Source organism: Bombina bombina, chromosome 5, assembly GCF_027579735.1.
Source record: "Bombina bombina isolate aBomBom1 chromosome 5, aBomBom1.pri, whole genome shotgun sequence".
Taxonomy (NCBI): domain Eukaryota; kingdom Metazoa; phylum Chordata; class Amphibia; order Anura; family Bombinatoridae; genus Bombina; species Bombina bombina.
The window spans coordinates 396,012,920-396,039,005 of NC_069503.1; the positions used below are offsets into that span (position 1 = coordinate 396,012,920).

Here is a 26,086-nt window from a genome sequence, read left to right on the forward strand (position 1 = left end):
AACTAGAATCTCTGATATAGAGGATGTAACCCATATACATGAAGATCTAATCCAGAAACAAGAAACTAAAATTAAAAGTATGCAGATACGCCTGGAGGATCTTGAGGATCGCGTAATAATATTAGGATAGTGGGCCTGCCAGAGATACCAGAGTATGATGATCTAATGAAATTCACCTCAATTACTTTAGCACAAGCATTAGGGATGTCCCCCCAGTTGTTACCATTGGCAATAGAGAGAGCTCATAGGTTGGGCCCAAAGAATTCTTCCCGGGATTGGAGTCTCAAAAAACAGAATCTGTGTTTTCAAATTACTGAAATTCCAAGATAAGATTGAAATATTGAAATTATTTAAAAAAAATGATCCTCCTATCTTTGGAAAGAGCAGGATTCTGTTGTTTCAGGACTTCTCCTTTGAGACCTCCTCAAAGAGAAAATTAATGGCCCCATATTGTACGCAACTGATAAATAAGGGGGTAAAAGCTCGCCTGGTCTATCCGGCACGTATAATTGTAGAAGATAAAGGTGCCAGATATGTCTTTGATAAGGCGGAAGAAGTCAAAAAATATATAGAGACTGGGTAACTTTTAGAATACATATAAGGAAAAGGTGTGTACTATTTGGAGTCTGGTTTAAATAATAGGTACTTTATGATAAACAGAAGTAGTGAAGTTGTTATTTTTGCATTTTATGTGTTTTTATTCTTTTTTTTTTTTTTTTTTTTTTTTTTGTTCTCTCGCTCTCCCTCCTCCCCCTCTCACCCTATCCGCCCCTGGCGGGTGTCCCTCCCCGGCCTCCCCATGGGCAGTGCTATATGGGTGTTTATTAGATGAGCGAAGGACTTAAAATTTTATCTTGGAACGTGGGGGGATAACTTCCCCCATTAAGCGTAAATTAGTTATCAAAACATTAGCTAGTTATAAACCGGATATGGTTCTCCTGCAGGAGACTCATCTTAATGAGCAAGAAGCAGCAAAATTAAAAATAAAATGGGTGGGGGAAGTTATCTCCACGTCCGGGTTATATAGAAAATGTGGGGTCGCTATTCTTTTTCATAAAGAATTAGATTATAAATTAATTAATGTAGAAATAGACCCGGCAGCCAGATTTATTCTTCTTCAGATACAACTGAAAAATATTAAAATGGTTATATGCAATATATATGCTCCAAATGAGTTTTCGATTGTTTTCTGGGAAGGAATAAAACTGAAGTTATTTCCTTTTGTTTCTGAGAATTTGATACTAGGAGGGGATTTTAATGCAACTCTTTGTCCAGAGTTAGATAGATTTTTTAAAAAAAATAGAATGAGCCATAATAGAAATGCTAAATTTTTAAGACAATTTTGCTCAAAGTTGAAATTAGTGGATGTATGGCGGTTTAAAAATCCTGATGTAGTCTCGTATTCATGTGAATCAAAAGCACATTGTACCTTCTCTAGAATAGATTTCTTTTTAATTTCGGAAACACTAGTTTTACAGGATCTAGAGAGTGCGATGGGAGATATTTGTGTCTCAGATCATGCTATTGTCTCATTAACATTTCCCTCAGGTAATAAAGAAAAGTGTAAAGTACCGAGATTTATTTTTCCCCGCCATTTATACACTAACTCTAAATTTGTCAATTTCTTAGAAATATCGTGGCAGCAGTATTATAATGAGAATCTAAATTACCTTTGTAAACCAGAAATTTTCTGGGAAGCCTTTAAAGCGGTTTTGCGGGGAGAGATCCAGTCATATGTGAGTATAGGAAAGAAAAAGAATAGAGCGCGAGAAATTCAAATTATAAATCAAGTTAAGAATTCCTATAGAAAATACTATTTAAACCCGACAGTGGCTAATTGGGGAAAATATAGAGACAATAGAAAGGAAAGAGATCTCCTTCTAAAACAAAAACTAGTAGAAGAAGAAACAAAGATTAATCTTTATTTTAGAGGGGTGCATGGTTGTTCCGCAAAATATCTGGCTAGATTGACTAAAGCGAGAAAAAAAAAAACCTTATTCTAGCTGTTCAGACAGATAAAGGCAGACTTACTGAGACTAAGGGAATTGTAGAAACTTTTCATACCTATTATCAACAGCTCTATACCGGAATTGAAATAGATAACGGGAAGCAAGATATGTTTTGGAATATGATAAAGGTACCTAAAATATCCTGTGATGATCTAATTATAATTAATGCCCCGATTTCTGTGGAAGAAATTAGTAAAGCAATAGATAATCTAAAGCTGAACAAAGCAGCAGGTCCGGATGGATTCCCTGCGGAATTTTATAGATGTGTAAACAATGATGTACTCTTGATATTAGAAAAACTTTTTAATTCTTATTTCTGCACACAGAGTCCTATCTCAAATTATTTCTCTGCACCAAATATTTCTCTTATCCTAAAGAAGGATAAAAATGCGGAAGATCCAGCCTCATATAGGCCAATTTCAGTCTTAAATATAGACTATAAAATATTAATCAGGTAAAAAGAGTTTATATTCTGCGCCTTTCTTCTGCGGAGTATACAGTTGTGGGGCAAAAAACAGCCCATATATGTATTTATACGGGATTTATTTATGTATTTATACATACATTTATATTTATACGTCACTTAATAGAACTAATACAGCGCGGGCATCACATCTTTTTCTCATATAAAATATTAATGTCTATTATTGCATCTAGGTTGCCTACCTGTCTGCATAAAATTATCCATCCAGATCAAACCGGATTTATGGCAGATAGGAATCCATCCAAAAATATCTGTAAATTGGTTAATATTTTGGATTATGCTTGGTATGTAGATAAGGATAAACAGGAACCTTTATGGCAGGATGTTGCTATTCTCTCTTTGGATGCTGTCAAAGCGTTTGACTCAATTGTATGGGAGTATTTATTTCGGGCACTAGACCATTTTGGATTTAAAGGGGAATTTGTACAATTTATTCGCAGATTATATCATAATCCTATATCTTTTATCCTGGTTAATGGGATGATATCTCCTAAAATAACTTTGCAAAGAGGGACTAGACAGGGGTGTCCCCTGTCTCTGCTACTGTTTAATATCGCACTGGAACCCCTTGCAATTCGTTTTAGAGAAGTTCTATCTGGAGTCCCAGTTGGTACACAGTTTCTTAAAACGCTATTATATGCAGATGACGTGCTAGTATTTTTGGTTAATATACAACATTCTATACCAGCGTTCCTTCAAATTCTGAAAATCTTTAGTTCCTTCTCAGGGTATAGGATAAATTTAGAAAAGAGTGAATTAATGTGTTTAAATAATGCTCAGATAGTAGTACCTAATATTCCATTTAAGCAAGGTGACGCGATTAAATACTTAGGGTTAGTTCTGCATAAAAACACAGCTTTTGGTATAAAGCTAACTATGAGCCACTTTTTCAAAAAATCAGTTCAGACTTACATCTCTGGGCAGTATTCCCATTGTCCCTGACAGCGCGTGTTAATTTAATTAAATCTATTATTTTTCCTCGCTTGCTGTACCCATTGCACAATCTCCCTTTATTTATCCTAAATAAGGATTTGAAATTAATTAATGCTTTATTTTCCAAATTTATTTGGAATAATAAAAAGCCTCGAATTGCTTTGGGAAAATTAATGCAAAAGGTGGACGTAGCAGGATTAGCATTGCCCAATCTTAAACTTTATAATCTAGCCGCTATGGTTAAAATAGCGATAGATTGGCTCGCAGGATCCAGCTTAGTATCATCTGAAGAGATTGAAACTTTTTTAATTGCCCCATTCTCTTTAAAGGCCATTATACACTCTTCAATACAGAAGTTGCCGCAGAATATTAGCTGTCTCATTTCTATTAAAAATATTGTATATGCTTGGCATAAATTCTGTACAGCTTTAGACCTGGATTTCTCCAACATAGGTGTGTCCGGTCCACGGCGTCATCCTTACTTGTGGGATATTCTCTTCCCCAACAGGAAATGGCAAAGAGCCCAGCAAAGCTGGTCATATGATCCCTCCTAGGCTCCGCCTACCCCAGTCATTCTCTTTGCCGTTGCACAGGCAACATCTCCACGGAGATGGCTAAGAGTTTTTTGGTGTTTAAATGTAGTTTTTATTCTTCAATCAAGTGTTTGTTATTTTAAAATAGTGCTGGTATGTACTATTTACTCTGAAACAGAAAAGAGAAGAAGATTTCTGTTTGTGAGAGGAAGATGATTTTAGCAAACGTTACTAAAATCGATTGCTGTTTCCACACAGGACTGTTGAGATGAAGTAACTTCAGTTGGGGGAAGCAGTTGGCAGACTTTTCTGCCTGAGGTATGATGGCCACATTTCTAACACGACTTGGTAATGATGGAAGGCTGTCATTTTCCCTATGGGGACCGGTAAGCCATTTTCTTAGATTAAGTATAAGAATAAAGGCTTTATAAGGGCTTAAAAAACTGGTAGACATTTTTCTGGGCTAAAACGATTACTTGCTAAGCATATTTGACAGATTATAGCGCTTTATAGTTATTATAATCTTGGGGATTGTTGTTAAAAAACGGCAGGCACTGTATGGACACCTTTTTCAGATGGGGGCCTTCTCTAGTCATAGGCAGAGCCTCATTTTCGCGCCACTAATGCGCAGTTGTTTTTGGAAGGCAAGGCATGCAGATGCATGTGTGAGGAGCTAAGATCCACTGAAAAAGCTTATAGAAGGCGTCATTTGGTATCGTATTCCCCTCTGGGCTTGGTTGGGTCTCAGCAAAGCAGATTCCTGGGACTGTATAGGGGTTAAATGTAAAAACGGCTCCGGATCCGTTATTTTAAGGGTTAAAGCTTTCAAATTTGGTGTGCAATACTTTTAAGGCTTTAAGACATTTTGGTGAATTTTGAACAATTGCTTCATACTTTTTCGCATATTCAGTAATAAAGTGTGTTCTGTTTAAAATTTAAAGTGACAGTAACGGTTTTATTTTAAAACGTTTTTTGTGCTTTGTTGACAAGTTTAAGCCTGTTTAACATGTCTGAACCATCAGATAAACGATGTTCTATATGTATGAAAGCCAATGTGTCTCCCCATTTAAATATATGTGATAATTGTGACATGGTGTCCAAACAAAGTAGGGACAATGATGCCACAGATAATATTAGTGCCCAAGATGATTCTTCAGATGAGGGGAGTAAGCATGGTACTGCATCACCCCCTTCTGTGTCTACACCAGTTTTGCCCACACAAGAGGCCCCTAGTACATCTAGTGCGCCAATACTTATTACTATGCAACAATTAACGGCTGTTATGGATAATTCTATTGCAAATATTTTATCTAAAATGCCTACTTATCAAAGAAAGCGCGATTGCTCTGTTTTAAACACTGAAGAGCAAGAGGACGCTGATGATAACGCTTCTGACACACCCTCACACCAATCTGAAGGGGCCAGGAGGGAGGTTTTGTCTGAGGGAGAAATTTCAGATTCAGGGAAAATTTCTCAACAAGCTGAACCTGATGTTGTAACATTTAAATTTAAATTAGAACATCTCCGCGCACTGCTTAAGGCGGTATTATCTACTCTGGATGATTGTGACAATTTGGTCATTCCAGAGAAATTATGTAAGATGGACAAGTTCCTAGAGGTTCCGGTGCCCCCCGATGTTTTTCCTATACCCAAGCGGGTGGCGGACATAGTAAACAAGGAATGGGAAAGGCCCGGCATACCTTTTGTGCCTCTCCCTATATTTAAGAAATTATTTCCTATAGTCGACCCCAGAAAGGACTTATGGCAGACAGTCCCTAAGGTCGAGGGGGCGGTCTCTACTCTAAACAAACGCACTACTATTCCCATAGAAGATAGTTGTGCTTTTAAAGATCCTATGGATAAAAAATTAGAGGGTTTGCTTAAAAAAATGTTTGTTCAGCAAGGTTACCTTCTTCAACCAATTTCATGCATTGTTCCTGTCACTACGGCAGCGTGTTTCTGGTTCGAAGAACTAGAAAAGTCGCTCGATAAAGAATCTTCGTATGAGGAGATTATGGACAGAGTTCATGCACTCAAATTGGCTAACTCTTTTATTCTAGATGCCGCTTTGCAATTAGCGAGATTAGCGGCGAAAAATTCAGGGTTTGCTATCGTGGCGCGCAGAGCGCTCTGGCTAAAGTCTTGGTCAGCGGATGTGTCTTCCAAGACAAAATTGCTTAACATCCCTTTCAAGGGCAAAACACTGTTTGGTCCTGATTTGAAAGAGATTATTTCAGACATCACCGGAGGAAAGGGCCACGCCCTTCCTCAGGATAGGTCTTTTAAGGCTAGAAATAAGCCTAATTTTCGTCCCTTTCGCAGAAACGGACCAGCCTCTACTTCTACATCCTCTAAGCAAGAGGGTAATACTTCTCAACCCAAACCAGCCTGGAGACCGATGCAAGGCTGGAACAAGGGTAAGCAGGCCAAGAAGCCTGCCACTGCTACCAAAACAGCATGAAGGGATGGCCCCCGATCCGGGACCGGATCTGGTGGGGGGCAGACTTTCTCTCTTTGCTCAGGCCTGGGCAAGAGATGTTCAGGATCCTTGGGCACTAGAAATAGTTTCCCAAGGTTATCTCCTGGAATTCAAGGAACTACCCCCAAGGGGAAGGTTCCACAGGTCTCAATTATCTTCAAACCAAATAAAAAGACAGGCATTCTTACATTGTGTAGAAGACCTGTTAAGGATGGGAGTAATTCATCCAGTTCCAATAAGAGAACAAGGGATGGGGTTTTACTCCAACCTGTTCATAGTTCCCAAAAAAGAGGGAACGTTCAGACCAATTCTAGATCTCAAGATCCTAAACAAATTTCTCAGGGTTCCATCGTTCAAAATGGAAACCATTCGAACGATCCTTCCTACCATCCAGGAAGGTCAATTTATGACCACGGTGGATTTAAAGGATGCGTACCTCCATATTCCTATCCACAAGGAACATCATCAGTTCCTAAGGTTCGCTTTTCTGGACAAGCATTACCAGTTTGTGGCACTTCCATTCGGATTAGCCACTGCTCCGAGAATTTTCACAAAGGTACTAGGGTCCCTTCTAGCGGTTCTAAGACCAAGGGGCATTGCAGTAGTACCGTACTTGGACGACATCCTGATTCAAGCGTCGTCTCTGTCAAGAGCAAAGGCTCATACGGACATCGTCTTAGCCTTTCTCAGATCTCACGGATGGAAAGTAAACATAGAAAAAAGTTCTCTTTCCCCGTCAACAAGAGTTCCCTTCTTGGGAACAATAATAGACTCCTTAGAAATGAGAATTTTTCTGACAGAGGTCAGAAAATCAAAACTTCTAAGCTCTTGTCAAGTTCTTCATTCTGTTCTTCGTCCTTCCATAGCGCAGTGCATGGAAGTAATAGGATTGATGGTTGCAGCAATGGACATAGTTCCTTTTGCACGAATTCATCTAAGACCATTACAACTGTGCATGCTCAGACAGTGGAATGGGGATTATACAGACTTGTCTCCGACGATTCAAGTAGATCAAAGGACCAGAGATTCACTCCGTTGGTGGCTAATCCTGGACAACCTGTCACAGGGAATGAGCTTCCGCAGACCAGAGTGGGTCATTGTCACGACCGACGCCAGTCTGGTGGGCTGGGGCGCGGTCTGGGAACCCCTGAAAGCTCAGGGTCTATGGTCTCGGGAAGAATCTCTTCTCCCGATAAACATTCTGGAACTGAGAGCGATATTCAATGCTCTCAAAGCTTGGCCTCATCTAGCAAAGGCCAAATTCATAAGGTTTCAATCAGACAACATGACGACAGTTGCATATATCAACCATCAGGGGGGAACAAGGAGTTCCCTGGCGATGGAGGAAGTGACCAAGATAATTCAATGGGCGGAGGATCACTCCTGCCACTTGTCTGCAATCCACATCCCAGGAGTGGAAAATTGGGAAGCGGATTTTCTGAGTCGTCAGACATTCCATCCGGGGGAGTGAGAACTCCACCCGGAAATCTTTGCCCAAATAACTCAATTATGGGGCATTCCAGACATGGATCTGATGGCGTCTCGTCAGAACTTCAAGGTTCCTTGTTACGGGTCCAGATCCAGGGATCCCAAGGCGACTCTAGTAGATGCACTAGTAGCACCTTGGACCTTCAACCTAGCTTATGTTTTCCCACCGTTTCCTCTCATTCCCAGGCTGGTAGCCAGGATCAACCAGGAGAGGGCTTCGGTAATCTTGATAGCTCCTGCGTGGCCACGCAGGACTTGGTATGCAGACCTGGTGAATATGTCATCGGCTCCACCATGGAAGCTACCTTTGAGACAGGACCTTCTTGTTCAAGGTCCATTCGAACATCCGAATCTGGTTTCTCTCCAACTGACTGCTTGGAGATTGAACGCTTGATTTTATCAAAGCGTGGGTTTTCAGATTCTGTAATAGATACTCTGATTCAGGCTAGAAAGCCTGTAACTAGGAAAATTTACCATAAGATATGAAAAAAAAAAATCTATAGGTGTGAATCTAAAGGATTCCCATGGAACAAGATAAAAATTCCTAGGATTTTATCCTTTCTTCAAGAGGGTTTGGAGAAGGGATTATCTGCAAGTTCTCTGAAGGGACAGATTTCTGCGTTATCTGTTTTACTTCACAAAAGGCTGGCAGCTGTGCCAGACGTTCAAGCGTTTGTTCAGGCTCTGGTTAGAATCAAGCCTGTTTACAGACCTTTGACTCCTCCCTGGAGTCTTAATCTAGTTCTTTCAGTTCTTCAAGGGGTTCCGTTTGAACCCTTACATTCCGTAGATATTAAGTTATTATCTTGGAAAGTTCTGTTTTTGGTTGCAATTTCTTCTGCTAGAAGAGTTTCTGAGTTATCTGCTCTGCAGTGTTCTCCGCCCTATCTGGTGTTCCATGCAGATAAGGTGGTTTTGCGTACTAAGCCTGGTTTTCTTCCGAAAGTTGTTTCCAACAAGAATATTAACCAGGAGATAGTTGTACCTTCTTTGTGCCCGAATCCAGTTTCAAAGAAGGAACGTTTGTTACACAATTTGGACGTAGTCCATGCTCTAAAATTCTATTTAGAGGCCACTAAAGATTTCAGACAAACTTCTTCTTTGTTTGTGGTTTATTCTGGTAAAAGGAGAGGTCAAAAAGCAACTTCTAGCTCTCTTTCTTTTTGGCTTAAAAGCATTATCCGTTTGGCATATGAGACTGCCGGACGGCAGCCTCCTGAAAGAATCACAGCTCACTCCACTAGGGCTGTGGCTTCCACATGGGCCTTCAAGAACGAGGCTTCTGTTGACCAGATATGTAAGGCAGCGACTTGGTCTTCACTGCACACTTTTGCCAAATTTTACAAATTTGATACTTTTGCTTCTTCAGAGGCTATTTTTGGGAGAAAGGTTTTGCAAGCCGTGGTGCCTTCCATTTAGGTGACCTGATTTGCTCCCTCCCTTCATCCGTGTCCTAAAGCTTTGGTATTGGTTCCCACAAGTAAGGATGACGCCGTGGACCGGACACACCTATGTTGGAGAAAACAGAATTTATGCTTACCTGATAAATTACTTTCTCCAACGGTGTGTCCGGTCCACGGCCCGCCCTGGTTTTTTTAATCAGGTCTGATGAATTATTTTCTCTAACTACAGTCACCACGGTATCATATGGTTTCTCCTATGCATATTTCCTCCTGTACGTCGGTCGAATGACTGGGGTAGGCGGAGCCTAGGAGGGATCATATGACCAGCTTTGCTGGGCTCTTTGCCATTTCCTGTTGGGGAAGAGAATATCCCACAAGTAAGTATGACGCCGTGGAACGGACACACCGTTGGAGAAAGTAATTTATCAGGTAAGCATAAATTCTGTTTTTTCCTTTTCTGAATTTCTACCTATTTTAGGTAATCCAAGTTTCCTTCCGGGGTTATACCAAAACATATTTAAAGATTGGGCTGGAAGAGGCTTGCAATTTGTAAAACAAATACTGGATGAGAATTACCAAATATCAGCAGAAGATATTTTTAGTAAATATGGGATTCCCAGGTCTGGCTTATTTGCTTACTTTCAAATCCGACACTTTATTACAGTGCAGAAATGGCGTGCCCCTAGCATAACGGCGTGGCCGGATATTAAGCTATGTATACAAAAATTTACTGCAGGAGATGCGTCAATTTCTCTGTTGTATGATATTATGCTCAATAAACAGAGCCAGTTTATTAAGGATAACTTATGTAAAACCTGGGCCTTTGTAACCTTTAGTGGAGCATGAAACAATTAATCAGAGCTTTAAGTCCATGTCCAAGTGTAAAGTACCAATATCTTGGAAAGAATCTCACATGAAATTGATTAATAATTTCTATCTTTCACCATGGAAAATATCTAAGTTTTATCCTTTTTCGGCTAATCTATGTCCGCGATGTGCGCATGGTAGGGCGGATTTAATTCATATGTTCTGGACATGCCCCAAAGTTAGACAACTCTGGTTGAAAATTATTTTTTGGTTTAATAAATTATACAAAGTAATAATAGGTTTATCTGCGGTAGATATCATCTTTCTCTGCCCTCCAAATGATGCTATTAATTGTAATACCATAAATAGTTTAAATACAATTATATTAGCAGTTAGACATTGTATACTGAAAAATTGGAAAGCAAAGAATAGTTTTGGGCTAGCTATGGTTTTTAAAATATTGCAAGATCAAATAGTATTTGAATCGTATCACTTATATGATGCCACAGAGAAAAGAATTAAGAAATTTTTGTGGAAGTGGTCTCCTGTTATACTATCTTATCCCACTTCGTCGCAAAAATTGATTCTCTCCCCCTTCTTATGATCAGTGAGTTTTGCGGAATTGACCTTATTAAATGTCTTTCCGCACAGCTGGTTGGAGCGGCCTGGTGGGGAGTGTCGGGTGGGGGTGGTGGTGGAGAAAGAGAGAAATTGTTATTATTATTTTTTTTTCCTCCTTACGTGGATTAGGATTTATGGTTTATAACCCTCAGTTGAGGTATGTTTTTTGGTTGAAGAGGTGGAATAGGAGCTGTGTCTCCTTTAAAACTGCTGATGTTGTAGGGGTTGTGTCTCCATCAAAAAAATTTTTTTTCTGTGATACTCATGCTTCATTTTTTATTTTTAGAGCTAGGTTGAAAAAATTTGTTATGTATTTTTGTTATTATTGATGTCATAGGAGCTGCGTCTCCATCAAATATTGTTTACAATATTTATATTCATTTTTTTTTTTTTTTTTTTTTTGCTGTATGTTGAAAAAAATCTGATAAATAAAAGATTAAAAAAAAAGGAAGTGTTTCCCCATAGGAAACAATGGGGCTGCGTTAGGAGCTTAACGCTGCTTTTTTGCAGGTGTTAGGTTTTTTTGCAGCTCAAACTGCCCCATTGTTTCCTATGGGGGAATCGTGCACGAGTACGTTTTTCAAGCTGGCCGCTACCGTAAGCAACACTGGTATTGAGAGTTGAAGTGACGGTAAATTATGCTCTACGCTCCCTTTTTGGAGCCTAACGCAGCCCTTCAGAGAACTCTAAATACCTGCGTTATTTAAAAGGTGCGGGGGGAAAAAAACATGCGTAGCTAACGCACCCCTTTGGCCGCAAAACTCTAAATCTAGCCGTTATATTTTTCAGCACAGGAACAGCTGGACAAGTTATACATAAAATGACCCATTTAGATGCAATAATGAGTGCAGTTTAACTTTAATATCTTAGTGATCCATTTTACACTTTTGTATACTACTGTACAGTTACTGGGCTAAAATAGTGGCACACACAGTTTTAATATAAACTAAATAAGATTACTCAAACGCAAGCAAGTAACAGGTTGTCTCGGATACTATTAAATTCTTATAAGATTTGAATATGACAAATAATAACAAACTCATTCAAAATAATTGTAAAAGTGAAGCCAGCAATAGTATACTGTGTGGGTATAACATTTTAGTATAGTGTATTGTGTGTACTGTTACATCAGTAGTATGGACTATTGTTTAAAACACTTTGCTTTATTTTTCTTTAAGGGCCATAATACCCAAATGTTTAAACACTTGAAAGTGATGCAGCATAGCTGTAAAAAGCTGACTAGAAAATAACACCTGAACATCTCTATGTAAAAAAGAAAGATATTTTACCTCAAAAGTTCCTCAGTAGCCACATCCCATTGTAAAGGACTTCTAAGCAGCATATCAGTATGTCTGTCCCGGGACAGCCGAAGGGTTGAGCCTCGTGCACTCTCATCTTATTTCCCTATTCAGTGTAAGGAAGTTTACAAATTAATTAAGTCAAATCTCATGAGTTCACAGTAAAAGAGTTCATGACCTCAGCACTGCTGATGCTGATTGGCTGCTGTTTATTTCTTCATTATTTTTTTTTACCTGCAGCTGGGCAGCAGCTGAGTATAACATTTTACACAGAACTTACTCAGCTGAGCTGAGGAAATTCTGAGGTTAAATATCTTCCTTTTTTACATAGAGATGCTCAGGTGATATTTTACTGTCAGCTTTTTACAGTTATACTGCATCAGTTTCAAGTGATTTAGCATATGAGTATTATGTCCCTTTAAGTACCATATGCCTCTCTGTGATACTATTTATTAGATGTACTGACTTTTCTGCAGGTGTTGCAGTTTACAGGGCAAATCTGGGAAATGTACTTGCTTTCCATTACAGCCTCATAATAAACGGTCCACTGTACAAATGCATACTTTTTATCTAAAAGTAATCAAAAGCATCTTTTTTTTACTATTATTTAGAAAAGAAAAATATGTGTTACTATCATTTCTTTTTCTTTTACCAGGTGCTGATGGTACGTTTTGCGTCACTTTTTGACGCAAAGGAGCGTACTGTCACCTTTCTTAGTGGAAAGAAGTACAGTGTGGATGAGTTACGCTCTATGGGAGCTGGGGATCTGCTGAACTCTGTCTTTGAATTTAGTGAAAAACTCAATGCGCTGCAACTTAGTGAGGAAGAAATGAGTTTATTTACAGCAGTTGTTCTGGTATCTGCTGGTAAGGAAAGAAAGTTTATATCTATAACTTTCATCATCTGTGTCCTGACCATGTTAAACAGCATTGTCTTCATCCACTTTGTTCATGTAGCAATAAATATTCACTGCAAGTCCAAATGGCATTGTAACTTGTGAGCTAGTAAACTTTAACTTGCACAGACTTCTTGTGCACAAAAGGTTACTGCCTGCAAATGTGCAAGTTCTTTAAAAACAATTGTGAATAAATCTCACCTAAACTAATACAATATGAAACTGGTATCACTAATATAACTTCATGATACAAACCAAACCAGCTTATTAAACAATTCTCTACCAAAACATCTTGATTCTTCCTGGAAGCAACTTCTGTTCTGTGCAATTTTACATGGCCATTTGGACTGCAGTTCTGTTTGTACAATGCCTATTAGTATGGATGCATTATTTTTTATCTGTACATAGACATTTGTAAGAATATTATTGATTGAAATTATCTCCCAACTTATTACAAACATTTCTGCTCTCTATTTGCTCATAAATATCTCTATTCAGCTTTCTAATATATTTAGCATGTCCGACCCTTGTTTAACTGGCTACATCTGTGCTTGAGACCAATTTTATTTTATCTTCTTGACCAGTTCAAAAACTTAAAAATAATTCTAGTGTGTACTTTACAAGCACAATAGACTTATTTGTGCCTGAAAGGAAGTGACTGTGACACTGAAGACCAGGGAAGCAGGCTTACTCATACTTGCAAGGCTGGAGGTATAAGGAACTGATGACCGAGACAACCTAGGATAACTGCATCTATTTCATTCCTCCTCCTCTTTCTGTCTTCATATTCTCCTATCTATATCCTTCCATCTTTCCACCCTTGCCCCATCATCTATATTCTGTTATCCTCATTTCTTTTGTAAAGTGGTGAGCGTCCTCAAGTCCTTTAGTTTTGGGATTCAACTCCTGACCACTAGGGGGAGGCAAAGATTCCCAAAATGTCCAAGAGTACTCAATCCTTCCCACCTCCCTGATAAGCCAGTATTATCTTTACCTCCCAGGAGAAGTGTTGTGGCTTCAGATTCTTAGTTGAGAAAGTTCCACACATTTCTTTCATATAGGTGGCGAGAGTCCACAAGCTGTTACGTATGGGATATACATTCCTACCAGGAGGAGGCAGTTTCCCAAACCTCAAAAGCCTATAAATACCCCTCACACATACCTCAGTTTTTAACTGCCATGATGTGCTTGATTTCTTCAGTGAAAGGCGTTTCATAGCATATTGAAGCCCGGTCCCCCTTAGAGTACAGTGCTTGACAGAGGTAAGTGAAGGGAGTACTGCCTCATGTCACCATGTTTTCGCCTCACAGGAATTTTCTTCATGGGCTCTCTGTAAATTCGGTCGCAGGGATTCATCTTCTGCCTCCCTTTACAGATCAACATTTTACTCCTATTCCATTTCCTCTGCTGATATATTTTAGTACTGGTTTGTATGTCTGCTTTAAGTTGAAAAGTGTCTAAAAGGTAAGTATAATTTTAATCCTTTATGTGGACACACTCAGCTATGGATTGGGCACTTTTCCTAAATAGATTTTACTATGTATATTTTTATATAGAGCCTAGGGACAGGCACTTTTCACCTCTAACACATAATATATTTAATTTAAAGAGCATATGAACATGGAGGGCTTTCATCATGCGTATAATACAGCATCAGTGTTAAAGTGAATGTAAATTGTAAAAATACTATTAAAAAGGGCACTTTCATTCATTCATTAAAATTTACATTGAAGCTTTTTATTTTTAAAAACTTACCTTTTTCTTTAGGAAACCCAGACCAGTGATCCTCCGCCCGCTTCTCATGCTGTACTTAGAATATCAATAACGAAACCGGCTTCCTCCAATCGTTGCGTGGCCTGACGAGCTGAATGCCTCGGAGTGCTCGCCATGATTGGAGGAAGCCAGTTTCGTCTTTGCTGTGCTAAGTACAGAGAAGCTGCGGGTGGAAAATCGCCGGTCTGCGTTTCCCAAAGAAAAAGGGAAGTATTTAAAAATAACGCTGCAATGTAAATTTTAATGAATGAAAGTGCCGCTGTTTTTAATAGTATTTTTAAAAACCGGGCACTCATTCATTCAACTTTACATTCACTTTAAAAGGGAGCAATTATAATATAGGCTTTTCATTTTAAACTTGCTCGTTTTTCTAAAAAAAAACTTGCTCAACTAGATATGGGAGCCAAGTGCCCAGACAGCAGGGCAAGGAGATGTTTAATTAACATAGGTATTTTAGAACAACAGTGTTAGGTGTGCTTATGGACAGCTTACATATACTTTTGCTTATAAGATACTTACAGCCCCATCTTGTTATTTTTATTTCTTTTACAAGATATGACGAGTCCACGGATTTCATCCTTATGGGATTACGCCTCCTATTTAGCAGGAAGTGGCAAAGAGCACCACAACAGAGCTGTATGTATATATATATATATATATATATATATAGCTCCTCCCTTCCCTCCCCCCACAGTCATTCTCTTTGCCTGTGTTAGTGATAGGAAGAGGTAAAGTGAGGTGTTAGTTTAAATTCTTCAATCAAGAAATGTTTTATTTTAAAATGGTGCCAGTGAGTACTATTTTTCTCAGGGAGAAATCGTCAGTCACTTAAAGAGGAGTGGAGACATCTTATTTTTATGCCCTGATGTTGATGATCTTAGCAAACTTTACCTATGATCCTTCTGGTTCCCACAGAGCAGTTGAAGGTAGTGTAAAAGAAATATCTTCAGTGTAGAGAACAGTGTCATGCTACAAGCAGCATTGAGGTATGTTCAGTCATTTGTTTCTGGGGAGACTTGATGCATCAGAACAGGCTGACATTATTCCCTATCTGGGGAGGGGTAATCAGTATGCACTATATCAGTATGCACTATATGTATGGGAATGGTGTACCTGGAATTCCCTTTATATTGATTGCTAAATATGTCTAAATATATCTTTAAGGTATATTCAGTGTGGGCTAGACGCTGGGAGATGCGGTTTGCTTAAGGGCTGTTATTATCATTTCATTTCATTATCACTAGCCTGAGGGAGTGCAGTGTTTTTTAATGAAGTTACACTTGGTAATTGCGGTGTATGTAAGAGGGGCACATGGCTTAATACTTTATTTGGAACGACATGTTTGTTTCTTTTTGCTACCCATGCGGGTCTCAGTCGGGCTAGAGGGGCCCTAATTTCGTGCGCTCAGCCGCGCAGTATCATCCAGATCGGATAGACAGCAAGGTCCTGGGCTCCGGTGGGCCTAAGTGGTTTTTGACAAACGAAGAGGTGCTCGTTTTCATCTCAGACATCTACAACTGAGCATGCTCCGGCAGTGGAGATTATGCTAATTTGTCTCCTCAGAATGATCTGGATCAGGAGACAAGAAATTCTCTTCTTTGGTGGTTGTCGCCGGATCATCTGTCCCAAGGGACGTGCTTCCGCAGACCCTCATGGGTGATAGTGACAACGGACACCAGCCTACTAGGTTGGGGTGCGGTCTGGAATTCCCTGAAGGTGTGTGGACTCGGTCAGAGTCTCTACTTCCAATCAATATTCTGGAATTGAGAGCAATATTCAATGCGCTTCAGGCTTGGCCTCAGTTGGCTTTGGCCAAATTCATCCGTTTTCAGTCGGACAACATCACGACTGTGGCTTACATCAATCATCAGGGAGGAACAAGGAGTTCCTTAGCGATGACAGAAGTATCCAAGATAATTTGGTGGGCCGAGGCTCACTCATGTTATCTGTCAGCAATCTACATCCCAGGAGTGGACAACAGGGAAGGGGACTTTTTAAGCAGACAGACGTTTCATCCGGGGGAATGGGAACTCCATCCGGAGGTCTTTGCCACTCTGATTCTCAGATGGGGCAGACCGGAATTGGATCTGATGGCGTCTCGTCAGAATGCCAAGCTCCCAAGATATGGATCCAGGTCAAGGGATCCTCAGGCCGAACTGATAGATGCCTTGGCAGTGCCTTGGTCGTTCAACCTAGCTTATGTGTTTCCACTGTTTGCTCTCCTTCCCCGGGTGATTGCTCGGATCAAACAGGAGAGGGCTTCAGTAATTCTAATCGCGCCTGTGTGGCCTCGCAGGACTTGTTATGCCGATCTAGTGGACATGTCCTCTCTGCCACCGTGGAAGCTTCCATTGAGGCAGGACCTTCTCATTCAGGGACCCTTCCAACACCCAAATCTAGTTTCTCTGCAACTGACTGCTTGAAGATTGAACGCTTGATTTTATCTAAGCGCGGGTTCTCTGATTCGGTCATTGATACTTTTATTCCGGCACGTAAACCTGTTACTAGAAAGATCTACCATAAGATATGGCGTAAATATCTTTATTGGTGCGAATCCAAGGGCTACTCATGGAGTAGAGTTAGGATTCCCAGGATTCTATCTTTTCTCCAAGAAGGGTTGGAGAAAGGGTTATCAGCAAGTTCCTTAAAGGGACAAATCTCTGCTTTGTCCCTTTACTACACAAACGTTTGGCAGATGTTCCTGACGTTCAGTCTTTTTGTCAGGCTCTAACCAGAATTAAGCCTGACAAAAGGGCTAAATTACTTGTAAATATTATTAGGTAAATGGTGGGCACCAGATATCGACATAGATTAATAAGCACTAAGATTCATTTTTAACATGGGTAAGCAGTTAAAAGCGACAGACAGGAGAGAGCAAGCTACTCCTGCTGGACCCCTGACGCGCGTTTCACAGAACGCTTCCTCAGAGGGGGATCTGGTGCCCACCATTTACCTAATAATATTTACAAGTAATTTAGCCCTTGGATTGTAAGGGCTTAGTTTATTTGATAACCAATTTTTTTGTGGGCACTAGGTGAAATATATATACTGTTGCTTACGCAATTTATCCCATTTGACTGGGTTTAAGTGTTTTTAACTCTATCTGGCTACTACTGTGTGTATGTTTGTTCCTAGTTGTATAAATAAAGATTTAAAGTATGAATGATACGGAACATTTTAATATATAGAGTATTCCTATATCCACACTAATAATAGGAGTTTGAAATATATTACTTTTGTGGTATTCTTTTCTATCAATCCTAAATGTATCTCTTTGTACAATTAGTATTTCTAGTTGTTTAGTTCTGCTCTTTAAGAATCCACAACAGACATGTATCTTAATAATTATAAGCTACCATATAGTACTGATATATAATATATCTGCTGCAATCTATATAATAGGTACAGTATCTGTTACTAATTAACTCCTATTAATCCCCCCCCCCCACATTGCAAAGCCTGTAATCTTTTAAATTAACAGTATAAAACAGTTGTTAATCTCACTGAGATTTTCCCCATACCTGATGCTATCGCTGATATGATTGCTAAAGAATGGTCTAAACCAGGTACCATTCTTTAAGGTTTTTTAAAAAAAAACAATATCCTTTACCTACTGGATAGTTAAAGTTATGGGAACCAGTCCCCAAAGTTGATGGGGCCATTTCCACTCTAGCTAAATGTACTACTATTCCTTTAGAAGATAGTACTTCTTTTAAAGATCCTTTAGATAGAAAACTTGAACCTTATCTAAGAAGGGCATATTTACATACTGGCTTTATTCTTAGACCAGCCATATCTATTGCTGACATAACTTCTGCCTCTACTTTCTGGTTATCCAGTCTTGCTCAGCAGTCATTTTCTGGCCCTGAATGTTCCAACATTTTGAATTTACATCAACATGCGAATAATTTTATCTGTGATGCAATATTTGATATCATGAAAATCAACATTAAAACTATGTATTTAGTTATTCTTACCCAAAGAGTTTTATGTCTTATATCGTGGAATGCGGATATGGTATCTAAGACCAGATTATTGTTCCAAGGAAATAATTTATTTGAGGCTCATCTGGATTTTATTATTTCCACTATTTCTGGAGGTAAGGGAGTTTTCCTTAACCAAGACAAAAAATCTAAAGGGAAATTTAAGGCTCCCAAACAATATAAGAAACCTAATCCTGCCCCTAAAACTTCATGAAGGTGTGGCCCCCAATCCAGTACTTCTGGTAGGGGGCAGATTAAATATTTTTCAAGAGTTTTGGTTAGAATCTGTCCAAAATCTCTGAATTCAGAACATTATTTCTCAGGGATATCGAATTGGATTCAGAATACAACCTCCCATGGGGAAATTGTTATCTCACCAATATTCCAAAACATCCTATAAAAGCCCAAGCTTTTCTGAAATCTGTTTCAGACCTGGAAAAGTAATGGATTAATTATCTCAGTACCTTTACTGGAACAAGGGATTTTATTCAAATCTCTTCATTGTGCTGAAAAAGGAAAATTCTTTCAGAGCAAATCTAAGAATTCAAAATGGAAGAAGTTTCAAAATGGAAACAATACAGACTATTCTTCCTTTTGTTTAGAAAGGTCACTTTATGTCCACAAAAGATTTACAGGATGCTTATCTTCACATGCCAATCCACCAAGAAAATTATCAGTTTCTGAGATTCTCTTTTCTGGAAAAGCATTACCAGTTTGTTGCTCTCCCGTTTGGCCTAGCAACAGCTCCAAGAATATTTACAAAGGTTCTCGGTGCCCTTTTAGCTGTAATCAGAGTGCAGGGTATTGCAGTGTTTCCTTATGGAGGTACTAGCTCAATCTTTCTATTTAGCAGAATCTCAAACGAATCAACTGTTTTTGTTTCTTAAAAAACATGGTTGGAGGATCAATTTACCGAAGAGTTCCTTGATACCTCAAACAACAGTCACCTGTTTGTTTAGGTTTCCAGGTAGATTCTGTGTCCATGACTCTTTCATTCCCTTCAGTGGCTATGTATATGGAAGTGCTAGGCCTCATGATTGTAGCATTGGACACTATTATTATACTTTATTTATGAAGCGCTAACATATTCTGCAGCACTGTCCATGGATACAATTCATTTAAATAAAACAATATAAAACTTGTAAGAGACAGGACAAAATTTACAAACACATACAGGAGGAATTGAGGACTCTATTCCCATGGGAACATACAATCCCCTTTGCTCATTTTCATATGAGACCTCTTTAACTTTGTATTCTAAGCCAATGGTGCATGGATTATACTCAAATATCACAGCAGATATTCTTATATTCCTATACGCACCTTTCTCTGGTTAAATCATCACTATTCTTCAGGGGGCTTCATTTGCTCATCCTACCTGGTCTGTAATCACCACAGATGTAAGTCTTACAGGTTGGGGAGCTGTCTGGGGGTCTCTGACAGCACAAGGAGTTTGGAATCCTAGGGAGCCAAGGTTACCAATCAATATCTTGGAACTCCATGCTCTTTTCAGGGCCCTTCAGGCTTGGCCTCTATTGAAAAAAGACCTTCATACATTACTTAAAGAATATTTTTGTATGTTAGGAGTTCAATAGCCTAAACCGGCTGTTGAAAAGTCCATTAAGCAATTGGAATTTATTTTCAAACATGACGATAAAGCTTCTGTTGTTTTTCAAATACCTGATACAATTAACTAGAGTATTACCAAAGAGTGGTCTAGGCATGGTATTCCTTATAATCCAGCCTAAAAATGTATGCCTTCTAATTTAGAACTTTGGGAGACCATCCCTAAAGTAGACTCAGCCATTTCCACCTTGGCGAAATGCACTATTATTCCTTTTAAATATAGTAATTCTTTCAAAGATCCTACAGACAGGAAATTAGAGTCTTTTCACAGAAAGGCTTTTCAGCAGGCAGGTTTTGTATTCAGTTGAAAGTAGATCTATCACCTTTTCAGTAGGTATCCTATCTGCTTTATAATATTTAAGTATCAGTTCCACTTCATTATTGCATGTATGAATGTGCTTTATGGACATTATAGTTTAAGTTGTTTTAAGGATACCTTTATAGCTCTTATATAAGCTCACATTTATGTCTAACTGCTTAGAACATATATGAAATATATATTGCACTAAGGGTTTATCTCCTGTATTACTATGGTATACAGCAGTAACTATTTAAGTCCTGTATTACAGTTTTAATGTAATCTACATTAACTAGTTAAGTCTTGTTTTGCAGTTCTAATGTTTACCATAGTATCTGGTTAATATTTGTATTGCAGTTCTGATGTATACTACACTAACTGTTTATGCCTGTATTATGGATATGTTATATAAATCAGTAGCTGTTTGTATCCTATGTGACAGTTCTGGGATAAACCACTGTAGCTGCTTCAAACATATTTTCTGTCGATTTTGTTTCTTGATAATCAGTGAAAATTAATGTAATAGGGCAAATACTACTGCATCAGTGGAAATTAGTGTAATAGGCCAAATACTACTGCATAGTACAATATGTACGGTTCTGTTTATTGCTTTGCTAGCCATTTTTTTACAGAACATATTTTGTAATTAGAGTGATTACTAGTACTGATGATAATGCATATTGCGATATGTTAATCTTAGTACATTACTTTTCTGACATTTTCTCATCAAATGTATGGCTGTACTCTGTGTGAAGCACTGTAATTGTGCTAATGCTATTGCATTTTTCGGTTTTTAAAGGTTTTATGGTCATCTAGTTTTGGAGCAGTCTCCTATTTTATTTTTACTCAATGACTACACAGTTTGTCGTTAAAATTCCTGTTTCTCCAACATAGGTGTGTCCGGTCCACGGCGTCATCCTTACTTGTGGGATATTCTCTTCCCCAACAGGAAATGGCAAAGAGCCCAGCAAAGCTGGTCACATGATCCCTCCTAGGCTCCGCCTACCCCAGTCATTCTCTTTGCCGTTGTACAGGCAACATCTCCACGGAGATGGCTTAGAGTTTTTTTTAGTGTTTAACTGTAGTTTTTCATTATTCAATCAAGAGTTTGTTATTTTCAAATAGTGCTGGTACGTACTATTTACTCAGAAACAGAAAAGAGATGAAGAATTCTGTTTGTATGAGGAAAATGATTTTAGCAACCGTAACTAAAATCCTTGGCTGTTCCACACAGGACTGTTGAGAGCAATTAACTTCAGTTGGGGGAACAGTTTGCAGTCCCTTGCTGCTTGAGGTATGACACATTCTAACAAGACGATGTAATGCTGGAAGCTGTCATTTTCCCTATGGGATCCGGTAAGCCATGTTTATTTCGATTGTAAATAAGGGCTTCACAAGGGCTTATTTAAACTGTAGACTTTTTTTGGGCTAAATCGATTGATATTAACACTTATTTAGCCTTGAGGAATCATTTATTCTGGGTATTTTGATTTAATAATATCGGCAGGCACTGTTTTAGACACCTTATTCTTTAGGGGCTTTCCCAAAGCATAGGCAGAGTCTCATTTTCGCGCCGGTGTTGCGCACTTGTTTTTGAGAGGCATGGCATGCAGTCGCATGTGAGAGGAGCTCTGATACTTATAAAAGACTTCTGAAGGCGTCATTTGGTATCGTATTCCCCTTTGGGTTTGGTTGGGTCTCAGCAAAGCAGATACCAGGGACTGTAAAGGGGTTTAAAGCTTAAAACGGCTCAGGTTCCGTTATTTTAAGGGTTAAAGCTTCCAAAATTGGTGTGCAATATTTTCAAGGCTTTAAGACGCTGTGGTGAAAATTTGGTGAATTTTGAACAATTCCTTCATGTTTTTTCGCAATTGCAGTAATAAAGTGTGTTCAGTTTAAAATTTAAAGTGACAGTAACGGTTTTATTTTAAAACGTTTTTTGTACTTTCTGATCAAGTTTATGCCTGTTTAACATGTCTGAACTACCAGATAGACTGTGTTCTGAATGTGGGGAAGCCAGAATTCCTATTCATTTAAATAAATGTGATTTATGTGATAATGACAATGATGCCCAAGATGATTCCTCAAGTGAGGGAAGTAAGCATGGTACTGCATCATTCCCTCCTTCGTCTACACGAGTCTTGCCCACTCAGGAGGCCCCTAGTACATCTAGCGCGCCAATACTCCTTACTATGCAACAATTAACGGCTGTAATGGATAATTCTGTCAAAAACATTTTAGCCAAAATGAACCCTTGTCAGCGTAAGCGTGGCTGCTCTGTTTTAGTTACTGAAGAGCATGACGACGCTGATATTAATATCTCTGAAGGGCCCCTAACCCAATCTGAGGGGGCCAGGGAGGTTTTGTCTGAGGGAGAAATTACTGATTTAGGGAACATTTCTCAGCAGGCTGAATCTGATGTGATTACATTTAAATTTAAATTGGAACATCTCCGCATTTTGCTTAAGGAGGTATTATCCACTCTGGATGATTGTGAAAATTTAGTCATCCCAGAGAAACTATGCAAAATGGACAAGTTCCTAGAGGTGCCGGGGCTCCCAGAAGCTTTTCCTATACCCAAGCGGGTGGCGGACATTGTTAATAAAGAATGGGAAAGGCCCGGTATTCCTTTCGTCCCTCCCCCCATATTTAAAAAATTGTTTCCTATGGTCGACCCCAGAAAGGACTTATGGCAGTCAGTCCCCAAGGTCGAGGGAGCGGTTTCTACTTTAAACAAACGCACCACTATTCCCATAGAGGATAGTTGTGCTTTCAAAGATCCTATGGATAAAAAATTAGAAGGTTTGCTTAAAAAGATGTTTGTTCAGCAGGGTTACCTTCTACAACCCATTTCATGCATTGTCCCTGTCACTACTGCCGCATATTTCTGGTTTGATGAACTGCTTAAGGTGCTCGATAGTGACTCTCCTCCTTATGAGGAGATTATGGACAGAATCAATGCTCTCAAATTGGCTAATTCTTTCACTCTAGACGCCTCTTTGCAATTGGCTAAGTTAGCGGCTAAGAACTCTGGGTTTGCTATTGTGGCGCGCAGAGCGCTTTGGTTGAAATCTTGGTCGGCTGATGCGTCTTCCAAGAACAAGCTACTAAACATTCCTTTCAAGGGGAAAACGCTGTTTGGTCCTGACTTGAAAGAGATTATCTCTGATATCACTGGGGGTAAGGGCCACGCCCTTCCTCAGGATCGGCCTTTCAAGGCAAAAAATAGACCTAATTTTCGTCCCTTTCGTAAAAACGGACCAGCCCAAGGTGCTACGTCCTCTAAGCAAGAGGGTAATACTTCTCAGGCCAAGCCAGCTTGGAGACCAATGCAAGGCTGGAACAAGGGAAAGCAGGCCAAGAAACCTGCCACTGCTACCAAGACAGCATGAAATATTGGCCCCCGATCCGGGACCGGATCTGGTGGGGGGCAGACTCTCTCTCTTCGCTCAGGCTTGGGCAAGAGATGTTCTGGATCCTTGGGCGCTAGAAATAGTCTCCCAGGGTTATCTTCTGGAATTCAAGGGACTTCCCCCAAGGGGGAGGTTCCACAGGTCGCAGTTGTCTTCAGACCACATAAAAAGACAGGCGTTCTTACATTGTGTAGAAGACCTGTTAAAAATGGGAGTGATTCATCCTGTTCCATTAAGAGAACAAGGGATGGGGTTCTACTCCAATCTGTTCATAGTTCCCAAAAAAGAGGGAACGTTCAGACCAATCCTAGATCTCAAGATCTTAAACAAATTTCTCAAGGTCCCATCGTTCAAGATGGAAACCATTCGAACTATCCTTCCTTCCATCCAGGAAGGTCAATTCATGACCACGGTGGATTTAAAGGATGCGTATCTACATATTCCTATCCACAAGGAACATCATCGGTTCCTAAGGTTTGCATTCCTGGACAAACATTACCAGTTCGTGGCGCTTCCTTTCGGATTAGCCACTGCTCCAAGGATTTTCACAAAGGTACTAGGGTCCCTTCTAGCGGTGCTAAGACCAAGGGGCATTGCAGTAGTACCTTACCTGGACGACATTCTCATTCAAGCGTCGTCCCTTCCTCAAGCAAAGGCTCACACGGACATTGTCCTGGCCTTTCTCAGATCTCACGGCTGGAAAGTGAACGTGGGAAAGAGTTCTCTATCCCCGTCAACAAGGGTTCCCTTCTTGGGAACAATTATAGACTCCTTAGAAATGAGGATCTTTCTAACAGAGGCCAGAAAAACAAAGCTTCTGGACTCTTGTCGGATACTTCATTCCGTTCCTCTTCCTTCCATAGCTCAGTGCATGGAAGTGATCGGGTTGATGGTGGCGGCGATGGACATAGTTCCTTTTGCGCGCATTCATCTAAGACCATTACAACTGTGCATGCTCAGTCAGTGGAATGGGGACTATACAGACTTGTCTCCGAAGATACAAGTAAATCAGAGGACCAGAGACTCACTCCGTTGGTGGCTGTCCCTGGACAATCTGTCTCAAGGGATGATGTTCCACAGACCAGAGTGGGTCATTGTCACGACCGACGCCAGTCTGATAGGCTGGGGCGCGGTCTGGGGATCCCTGAAAGCTCAGGGTCTTTGGTCTCGGGAAGAATCTCTTCTACCGATAAATATTCTGGAACTGAGAGCGATATTCAATGCTCTCCAGGCCTGGCCCCAGCTTGCGAGGACCAGGTTCATACGGTTTCAATCAGACAACATGACGACTGTTGCGTACATCAACCATCAGGGGGGAACAAGGAGTTCCCTAGCGATGGAAGAAGTAACCAAAATTATTCTTTGGGCGGAGTCTCACTCCTGCCACCTGTCTGCTATCCACATCCCAGGAGTGGAAAATTGGGAAGCGGATTTTCTGAGTCGTCAGACATTGCATCCGGGGGAGTGGGAACTCCATCCGGAAATCTTTGCCCAAGTCACTCACCTGTGGGGCATTCCAGACATGGATCTGATGGCCTCTCGTCAGAACTTCAAAGTTCCTTGCTACGGGGCCAGATCCAGGGATCCCAAGGCGGCTCTAGTGGATGCACTAGTAGCACCTTGGACCTTCAAACTAGCTTATGTGTTCCCGCCATTTCCTCTCATCCCCAGGCTGATAGCCAGGATCAAGCAGGAGAGGGCGTCGGTGATCTTGATAGCTCCTGCGTGGCCACGCAGGACTTGGTATGCAGATCTGGTGAATATGTCATCGGCTCCACCTTGGAAGCTACCTTTGAGACGAGACCTTCTTGTTCAGGGTCCGTTCGAACATCCGAATCTGGTTTCACTCCAGCTGACTGCTTGGAGATTGAACGCTTGATTTTATCGAAGCGAGGATTCTCAGATTCTGTGATCGATACTCTTGTTCAGGCCAGAAAGCCTGTGACTAGAAAGATTTACCACAAAATTTGGAAAAAATATATCTGTTGGTGTGAATCTAAAGGATTCCCTTGGGACAAGGTTAAGATTCCTAGGATTCTATCC

At 40.0% G+C, this 26,086-nt stretch overlaps 1 protein-coding gene across 3 annotated transcripts in view; it reads left to right on the forward strand.

The window, feature by feature from the left end:
* The window catches only part of NR1D2 (nuclear receptor subfamily 1 group D member 2), a 127,611-nt gene that overhangs the window by 50,082 nt on the left and 51,443 nt on the right, over positions 1–26,086 (forward strand). For 2 of the 3 annotated variants that reach the window (XM_053714231.1, XM_053714230.1), the window contains exon 7: positions 12,711–12,921. The exons of the other annotated variant lie outside the window; for it this stretch is intronic. In XM_053714231.1, coding sequence (XP_053570206.1) covers positions 12,711–12,921 — 211 coding nt within the window. The remainder of the gene's footprint in view (positions 1–12,710; positions 12,922–26,086) is intronic. 3 annotated transcript variants of the gene reach the window in all.